We start from the raw sequence: 8,880 nt of genomic DNA, 5'->3' as shown, positions 1-8,880 counted from the left end.
AGGACACCTGGCTGTCAGTCAACGCTGCCACTGATGTTCACATGCGTATTTTTCTGCAATTTTGTGACACAATTTGGACACGTTTCCAAGGGCCTCATCTGCAATGGTTCTCACATATTGCCCTCTGCTGGGCTGAGGAGAAAGAAGACCAGCAAAACAACAGACACAATCTGTTGCACTTAAATATGAAAAATTTAAAAATGGTTAGTTTCTGAAGTAGCTTGTATGTATAAATCAATTGGAACACATATTCTGTAGGGTTTCAGAGTCACAGGACAAAAATCTTACTACACTTGGTTTGTCACAAAAGTATAAATAAAATGCAATAAAAAAAATTAAATGATCAGATTAATATGAAGATTTAGTCAGTTACAGCTCAACAACTACCAACCTCACAACTGAAATCAAACTGGCAAATAATTAACTAATAAAGAGTTTTAAGCACTGAGCTAAATAAAAAAAAATGGAAAAACTCTGGGGGGGGGGGGCATGGTGGCGCAGTGGGCTTGGCCGGGTCCTTCTCTCTGGTGGGTCTGGGGCTTGAGTCATGCTTGGGGTGCCTTGTGATGGACTGGTGCCCCACCCTGTCCCCTCCCCCTCCAGCCCTGCACCCTGTGCTGCTGAGCTAGGCTCCAGCTCACCGCGACCCCACCTGGGAAAAACGTTTTCAGACAGTGTGTGTGTGTGTGTGTGTGTGTGTGTGTGTGTGTGTGTGTGTGTGTGTGTGTGTGTGTGTGAAAAACTCTGCTTGCACAAGTATTCAACCCCCATACACTAATATTTAGTAGAGCCTCCTTTTACAGTTTTGCACACTGCTCAGGAGTGATTTTGTCCCATTCTTCCTGGCAGAGTTTCTGCAGATCATTCAGGTTGGTTGGATAGCACTTATGTACTGCAGTTTTCAAAAAAATGCCACAGATTGTCAGTGGGGTTGAGATCAGGAATATGACTATGCTAAGCTTAGCTTCCCAAGCCTCAGTGCCTGAGTCAACTGGAAGAGGTTCTCTTCTAATATTTCACTGTATTTAGGTTCAATTTATCCTTCCATCAAACTTAACAAAATTTCCAGTCCCTGCAGGTCAAAAGGAGTCTAGCAGCATTATGTAGCCACCACCATACTTCAGTGTAGGGATTGGTGTTTTTGAGGGTTGTGCACTAAGTTTTGACAGATGGCCTTCTTTACACAGCACCTGGGTGGTGCGATGCAACTTGCATTTCCTGATGATGGATCCAATAGTGCTCACTGGAATCTCCATGCACTTTGATATTTTTTTGTACTCTTTTCCTGACTGAGGCATTTGGATCGCTTTTACAGTCTGGCTAATGACCCCTACACAGAGTGGGACCACTAAGCAAGCAGAGGTGTAGGAGTGTTGCAGTCTGATTAGGGTGTATTGGATGATCAGGTCTTGTAGACATCTGGGAGTGATTCCATTTATGCTTTTGTAGGCCATAATCAGTCCTGAATGTCATCCGGGCAGCTATAGGAAGCCAATACAGAGAGATGAGGAGGGGAGATACGTGGGAAGACTTTGGCCGGTCAAACACAACTTGTGCAGGAAGATTCTGTATCAGCAGTAGAGGTTTTATGGTACTAGCTGGAAGGCCAGACAGGAGAGAGCTGCAGTAGTGCAAGCAGGATATCACCATAGCTTGGACAAAGAGTTGTGCAGAGTGTTGTTAAATAGGGATGGATCTTGTGGATGCATCTGTAGGTCCGAGTTGTGGCTTCTATGTGCTCAGAGAAAGTCAGACTTAAGTCAATCATTACTCCTAGACTCTTAGCTGAGGAGGTAGGCAAAATCAGTTAGTTGTCCATTTTGATAGAGAGTTGATATGATAGACTTTCCCACTTTGTATTTGACTTTTAAAATGAAATGCTTAAAACAATTTCTGAAAAATTATGTCTCAATCTGGAATTTCATTCCTAAATTTGTTTTGGATCAAATTGGTGGTCTCTCATTCCTTTCGGCATGTAATTACAAGACAGACAAGTTACCTGCCAATTTTTCAGCCTTTCACAAACAAGCTCTGCTGGCATGAACGCTAATCTACAAGTACAATTGTCCTCTACATAGTGTAATGATGACGTATTATGGTGGAGACTAAGGGGTTGCTCCTCCCCTCGGTCCTCTCTCCCGCGCGCGCGCAGGCTGATATACTTGTCCGTGTACACATTTTGTGCCTCGCACGTTTTGGAGTTTACTTTAATGTTGTTTATTTTATTGTAGACAGCTGTGTGAAATATGTTATCCATAGTTGCCTACAAGATATTGAAAAGAAGAGCTTCCTTTTTAGCGTGTCCGTCTGGGTTTATATAATTATACGCCTTTCTGGAATCCACGTGAGGATCTGGGCTAACTCATTAGCTAGATCGTTACAATAGTTACTGTATTTGGAATACAGGCAGTCACCGAATTACGAACGAGTTCCGCGTCCTGAGTCCGTCTTTAATCGGATTTTAACGTAAGTCGGAACAGTTAGGTATGGTGGGTATCTAATGTAAGTTTGTCAAATGTTTGACTTTGTATATCGTATATCGTGTACCTTTCCATCCATAAAACATTAAAGAAACACTTGGATACACTAAAACATCTTTAATATAACAATATATAATAATAATAATAATAATAATAATACAATGTAATAATGTAATGATAATATGATGAGATGTATGTCGCTTTTGAGAAAAGCATCTACTAAACGAATAAATGTAAATGTGATAATAATAATGTAACTACAGTATGAGTATTTATAACAGAGAGAGACAAAAGAGATGTTACTGTGTGTGATGAGAAACAGATGATATGGAGTTGGCTGGACTCAAGTGCAGGATCTTTCGTTCAGATAAAAGACTACGTGTTCTCGTAGTCAGAGTCGGTTGATCGGCGAACTGAACAGAGGCGAAGATCTGAAATCGTAGTCGTGGAACAAGGCAGGCGGTCGTTATCAAAGAGACATGTCTGTGCTGTGGAAGTTCCTGTCACCAAGACGAATTCCTTGTGTGTAAACATACTTTGCAATAAAGCTCCTTCATTTATTCATTCATTCATTCATGGAACGGGACAGGGAACGATGAGGGACAGGACTTGGAAGTTGGAAGAGCAGAGAGGGGAGGTTTGAGAACGCATGGGGGGGGGGGGGTGCAGTTGTTGTCTGGGGTGATATTCCGCAACTGGGAAGAAGTGTCTTTTGTATACGACTGCTCTTTTCAGAGAGAAAGAGAGAAAAAGAGAGAGAGATAGTGTGTGCGTGCATGTGCGCGTGCATGTGCGCGCTTGCAAAACATTAAAAGAAACTTTAATGTTCGCTTTTTCCATTCATTGTTTGTTGGTGCATCACCTTTATTTTTTACTCTTTAGTTTACTCTTTAGTTTCTTGGATGCACCATCATCATTTGCATCACATTTACACTTTTTGTTTAGTTACTCGTTTTTCTTTACTTATTTATGTACTGGGGGGGGCGTGGTGGCGCGGTGGCGCAGTGGGTTGGACCGGGTCCTACTCTCCAGGGGGTCTGGGGTTCGAGTCCCGCTTGGGGTGCTTTGCGGCGGACTGGCGTCCCGTCCTGGGTGTGTCCCCTCCCCTTCCGGCCCTACGCCCTGTGTTGCCGGGTAGGCTCCGTGACCCCGCATGGGACAAGCGGTTCTGAAAATGTGTGTGTGTGTATTTATGTACTTTCCCTTCTTGAATTGTTCATTATATTTTAAAAAGTATTCGCTGTTTGGCAGTTTACACTCTCGTACAGTAGGTGGCAGTATTCGCTATTTGGCAGTTTACACTCCCGTACAATAGGTGACAGTAATCGCTGTTTGACAGTTTACATTCCCGTACAGTAGGTGGCAGTATTCACTGTTTAGTCGCTGTCTGCGCACAGAAATCCATCAAGGAAGAGGACCCAGTTGGCGGGAGATGGGTTAGTTTGTTCCCATTCGATATATTGAAATTAGTGATTTGTGTCTGAATGCTACGAAATAACTGAAATAAATAAACTACCTATGTGTTTTAAAGTAATTCGTGTACTATTTTAAAATGCAACATACCTGGTCGTTAGGTCTGATTATTGTTTCGAAACGAAAGTGACGCATTTTTTTCTAATTTTAAACGTGCATATCAGTTACTTTATTTATCCTAGTAATTTCTGCATATATGATCTTTTTAAAGGTTTTTACCTGCTGAGGAAGATCCACAATGGTTCAAATAATCATCACGAGGTACAGTGAAATGCTCTGCTTTTGCACTTTTCCCCAAAATTTCCAGAACTTTTTATTAACTTTGAAATAAACAGTGTGAAACTGAGTGTACACGTAATTATGGCACATGAATTAAAACACTTAATATTGCTTGTCATATGGTGGAAAGAAACTAACTGTAATTAATCACCTGTCTGTCTTAATGTAATGCACATTGTTGTATTTTCTATGAGATGTACCTGGCTTGCTTTGGAAAAGCATCTGCTAAATGAATAAATGCAAATGTAATGTGATGTAAAATATGGTACAGAAAGCTCATGTTTTTTTTTTACGAACAGCTGTGGCTGTCTGCCGTAGTCATCTGCCCATTTGTACTTAATTTAGGGTTAGTTTTATACTCACTTTTATTCTGAGTCCTGAATCGGTGAACTAACTGTGCTGTTTACAGTGCCTGTTTTCTTTCTGAATTTAATTTTGCCTCCGCACCAGTATTTGTCACTTTTGGCCTCCTGTGTGTGACAGGAAGTGAAGTTTAATGTTTCCTTTTGGCCTGTTGGTCACAGTGTGGAAGGTGGTCCTGCTGAATGGCTGCTCGTTGAGCTGCAGGGGGAGATGGTGGCCAGGCAGAATACAGGACTGGCTAAAAACCTCATGGGAGACCTGCACTTCACAAATGAGGTATGAGAGGCCCAGGGGACCATGGGAAACACTGGAACACAGTAGAAATTCCCAGTGGTGCTCTTTCTCTTTGAAAAGCATCTGTAGGTTTCACTGTGTAGTTACTCGTTGGTTTCTGCCTTCACAGGGTGTGCCTGTGCTCATTGTGGGACACCACATCCTATATGGAAAGCAGGTGAAGCTGGAGAAGCCTTTTGCGGTACTGGTGAAGCATACTGTGACACCCCAGGGTTCTGAAGTAGCTGTGGAGACAGATTCTGAAAGGCTCACCAGGTATACAGTCTCTGCACTAATAAAGAAGAAACTCATCTTTAAAACGCGCCCCAAGCCCATCATCACCAATGTGCCCAAGAAGGTGTAACATTAACCAGGTAACCATTGATGTGGCACTTAGTCACTCTGACCTCAGAGCAGCAGGGTTACAGAGCTGTGTTCGCAGGTTGTGGGAGACGAATTGCTGCTGCATGGATGACCTGTGAATGCACAGATGGACACAAGAGGACGCTGTTACACCAGCAGCTTGTGCAAAAGTTCTCAGTGTGGAACATGGAGACCACAGCAGCAGAGCCCAACCTGGAGTCCTTGCAGAGCAAATTGCTCTGTGGTGTCAGGTTCTGCTCAGTGACTCCCGAGTGATCTTCTGCCTCACGATGGCTTTCTTAGCTTTTTAAATCTATGCTATAGTTTTAAACTGTGGTTTGCTGTGCATAAGGTCATATTATCACAAGTCCTCTTAGGGTGAAAGTTGTCATTTGCTTAATGGTACAAGTGTTAGCATAATTTTACAGTTCAGTTTGAGTCTTCTTGTGACTTGTTTCTCATGTAACATGTGGCCCACAAGTCCTCTTGGCGGTTGTTCAGTGACCCCTCCACCTCAGGTGTAAACACTGATATGACTGTCTAGCAGCTGGTGTGATGCAAGTGTAAGAGGATTTGTGGGGTCTGTGAAGAAATCTGTCCTTCAGCTCTGTGTTTCACCATCACCAAACACTTGATAAAAACAGCATTTTTGTTTTCTATTTCAAGTTAGTGATTTCTACTAATAACTCACACGTGCATCCATTACTGTTGTGTTGGATGAGGATGCTGCGTGGAATTGTTCTTCTCTGAAAAAAGAGCTGCAGTTTCCAAGGTTCTATAATAATGGATCATTTACCACAGCCTCATCCAGCACTCTGCATGAATAAACTCAGTTGACACCTGAAACGCTCGTCATGACTTTCTGTTGAAATGTCCACGTCAGTACATCAGCAGGGAGCCACTGAGAAGTAAGATGGACACCTTTTTGCCCCAGAGGACTGGACAGGGCAGTCTGGCCTAGAGCATCATGCAGCTAAGAGCAGGGTGATCTGTGCCATTCCTCTTGTCTCTCTGCTCACACAGTATTACCTGTGGAGAACTATTGCTGTCCCACCTTGACTGAGTGTGGTTGAAGAGCTGCTCCTTTGATTCCTTGGCACAAGCTCAAAGGATGGTGTTCACAATGAGTCTGATGTGTTTGTAATTAAAACCCAAGTGTGGAACTGTGGTTACATTCACCGGTGCTGCTCTTAGGGTCCAGCTCATGCAATCCGAGCAATTTATTTTGAGTTTATTCTCTTATTTTGAGAATAAAAATGTCACTCAGTTTGATCCTCTTCTCAGTTACTATTTTTGAAAACACCACATACTGTATTCCACAGAGCACCTGACTAACCTTGGTAGCAGGGAATATTCCCTATGTGTTTGTTTGAACCCAGAGTGATTGTGGTACTTTGTAATAAGAAAGTCAACGAGTACAGCAGTGCGTTAAACTGCAGTGAGTCAGAGGAGCTGCGTCTAATAATTGACAGATGTGGAGGAAGTTGAGTGGTGGAAGTCTGAGGACTTTTTTCCTGGGAATGTACATCCCTGTGTTCTGCTTGTGTGTCTTGTACTGTCTTGTGGTAGCAATCACATTTTTGCTACAACACACAGTGGAAAGTCCACACGCACACACACACACACACAAAATTTGAGGTGTCTGAAGCAGTCAAAAGCAGTTGTACTGATGATCCATAATGATAATAAGGGTATTTTTACAATGATAACAGGGATGTGAGTGTGTTTAGAGAAACTCCTCACTGAGGACATGAGTGCAGCTGCGCCTCATGTCAACATTATACAGCCAGACTAAAATGGAGTCCCTCCCTAACAACAGAGCCAAATTACAAATTTTAAATAAAAAGTATTCTTTCCATGTAAAAAATTTGCAAATATTTTATTTTAACAATATTAAATTACATTCATTTAACAGTTTGAATAAACATTGTCTCTACAGTTTGTCCCCATCCTTGAAAAAAACCTTGGAATTCAAACTAAGTACATAAATATACATATTCTGCAATAAATAACATAAATACTATAAAACATTTTAAATATTGCAAATATGTTTCATCAAACTCAATAAATATTGTAATAAAAAGATAACCTTGAGACACAGACTAAAACTAGTCTCATTTTCCAAGAAGTCCATGTAAAACCATGTTTAAATAGTTGACTCATAAGACATAGCCTGATAACTATAAGGAACGTCATCGGTGTGATAACATAGGTGCATTTTAAAACAAACACAACGTACTGTGAGACAAGTCACTACAGGTGGTCTTTATAAGAACCCTCCATTATGTGGAGGACATGGTGTCAGTGAGATGTTCGAGGAATCACGCAGGTACAGGCCACTTCAATCTCCATGGGCTCCATCACCAGTGAAAACTTTTGTGGGTCCTCTGGGCACTTCTCATACCTGGACACCATGATAGTCTGCTTCACAGGCTCTGAGTTGAAAGTGAGGTTCTCCTGCCCATTGATGATGCAGCCCTCACACAGGCATTCTGCCACAGCAATCTCTTGGGGGTACCTGTTCTCATCCACATCAATCCTGTCCCACAGAGAGACACATTTATTTGTTTAACTGATGCTTTTCTCTAAAGCATTTCACAATTATTTAACCATGTAAATAGCCAGGTAATTTTACTTGAACAATTTAGGGTAAGTTCCTTCTTCAAAGGTACTATAGCAGTAGGTGGGATTTGAGCCTCAGCCTTTGGGTTCAAAGGCAGTAGCTTGAACCACTACACTACCTGCCAACTTTTCCATGGAATTCTTGGTGCAAATGTGCTCTTGGTATGTGAAGGACCCCTGCAGCCCTCATCTTGCCCGTTCTGCTCACCTGTACTTCCAGGGTGACAGTGCTCTGTTCCTGTGCTCGGGTGATGCGGACTGTGGTGTGAACCCTGCACAGGTACGCTTCTCCTCGCTCTTATACAGAGTTAATGGGGTCTGAACGAGAAACCATCCAGACCGTTGCAGATGTTTTCTCAGGAACTTCTGGCCCTGTAAGCCCAGCTCACTTTTACTGAGACAGGCCTTGTGCTTCATTGCTGAAGAGCCCAGGAGCAGGAGAGAGAGGAGCACACAAATGGCAGCCTGTCGGAGGTCAGAGGTGGAGCTCAAGACACATATAGTGACACAAAGAGAACTGGAGAAGAGTGATCTCTGCACATTGTGGACTTAAAATAATACACATCTCCAAAGTTCTCCTTGGAATCAAAACATATTTTTAGAGTCAAAGAAAGTATGACAAATTCACAGTGTTTGAAAGTATAGAAAATTGTTTTTCCTTCCACTTACCCTCATTGTGTCAGAGCAGCTGGGGGAAGAAGGCAGAGGGGAAGGTGAAGGATGATGGCTGGAGGAGGTGAGGATGAGTGCTGGAAGATAAAGAGAGACCTGGATGATGAGTGCTGGTGGAGGGAAAATGCCTGCTAGAGGATGAGTTCTCTGTCCACTGGCCATGTTCTCTTGGCTCAGGCCCTTTATAGGCCACGCTCAGGGCTCCTGGGGAAACCCGCCTCACCAGGAGGAAATGGAAATAACAATTTAACTCCGTCCTTCCCTTTCCAGTCTGAGGAACAGCTCCAGTGGGACCTGGCACCTTTTAGCTCTGTGGTTTTTGACACTTCTTGAACAGATAAGGTCTCATTTGAAA

The 8,880-nt window shown here is 42.7% G+C and overlaps 2 protein-coding genes across 6 annotated transcripts; one reads left to right on the top strand and one right to left on the bottom strand.

Annotated features, from left to right (window-relative positions):
* Positions 1-2,307: 2,307 nt before the first annotated feature.
* chtf8 (CTF8, chromosome transmission fidelity factor 8 homolog (S. cerevisiae)) lies at positions 2,308-6,168 on the top strand. Of its 5 annotated transcripts, none has more exons than XM_018751420.1 (5): positions 2,308-2,466; positions 3,820-3,916; positions 4,165-4,214; positions 4,757-4,871; positions 4,999-5,304. In XM_018751420.1, the coding sequence occupies exons 3-5, from the start codon at positions 4,192-4,194 to the stop codon at positions 5,230-5,232; spliced, it is 372 nt and encodes a 123-aa protein (XP_018606936.1). In that variant the 5' UTR covers positions 2,308-2,466; positions 3,820-3,916; positions 4,165-4,191; the 3' UTR covers positions 5,233-5,304. The 5 variants fall into 5 exon arrangements, with proteins under 5 accessions (XP_018606936.1, XP_018606937.1, XP_018606938.1 ...); XM_018751422.1 differs by lacking the exon at positions 2,308-2,466 and adding an exon at positions 5,311-6,168 and having other exon boundaries at positions 3,667-3,916; positions 4,999-5,144; XM_018751419.1 differs by lacking the exon at positions 2,308-2,466 and adding an exon at positions 5,311-6,166 and having other exon boundaries at positions 3,667-3,916; positions 4,999-5,242.
* A 1,364-nt stretch (positions 6,169-7,532) lies between these two features.
* LOC108933960 (interleukin-17C-like) lies at positions 7,533-8,665 on the bottom strand. Its single transcript, XM_018751400.1, has 3 exons — positions 8,523-8,665; positions 8,062-8,318; positions 7,533-7,770 (listed from the first exon to the last, which is right to left on the bottom strand). The coding sequence occupies exons 1-3, from the start codon at positions 8,526-8,528 to the stop codon at positions 7,533-7,535; spliced, it is 501 nt and encodes a 166-aa protein (XP_018606916.1). The 5' UTR covers positions 8,529-8,665.
* Between the last annotated feature and the right edge of the window lie 215 nt (positions 8,666-8,880).

The sequence above is a fragment of the Scleropages formosus genome, chromosome 1 (genome assembly GCF_900964775.1).
Source record: "Scleropages formosus chromosome 1, fSclFor1.1, whole genome shotgun sequence".
Classification (NCBI taxonomy): domain Eukaryota; kingdom Metazoa; phylum Chordata; class Actinopteri; order Osteoglossiformes; family Osteoglossidae; genus Scleropages; species Scleropages formosus.
Note: the sequence above shows the minus strand (reverse complement) of the source record. Positions and strands in the feature narration are given on the sequence as shown.

Excerpts from the sequence above, each read along its gene's own strand:
- chtf8 (XM_018751419.1), top strand. The coding sequence starts at position 4,192 with ATGGTTCAAATAATCATCACGAG. Across the intron at positions 4,215-4,756 it reads GTTCAAATAATCATCACGAG|TGTGGAAGGTGGTCCTGCTG; the intron begins GTACAGTGAAAT and ends TGTTGGTCACAG. Across the intron at positions 4,872-4,998 it reads ACCTGCACTTCACAAATGAG|GGTGTGCCTGTGCTCATTGT; the intron begins GTATGAGAGGCC and ends CTGCCTTCACAG.
- LOC108933960 (XM_018751400.1), bottom strand. Across the intron at positions 7,771-8,061 it reads CTGTCACCCTGGAAGTACAG|GATTGATGTGGATGAGAACA; the intron begins GTGAGCAGAACG and ends TCTGTGGGACAG.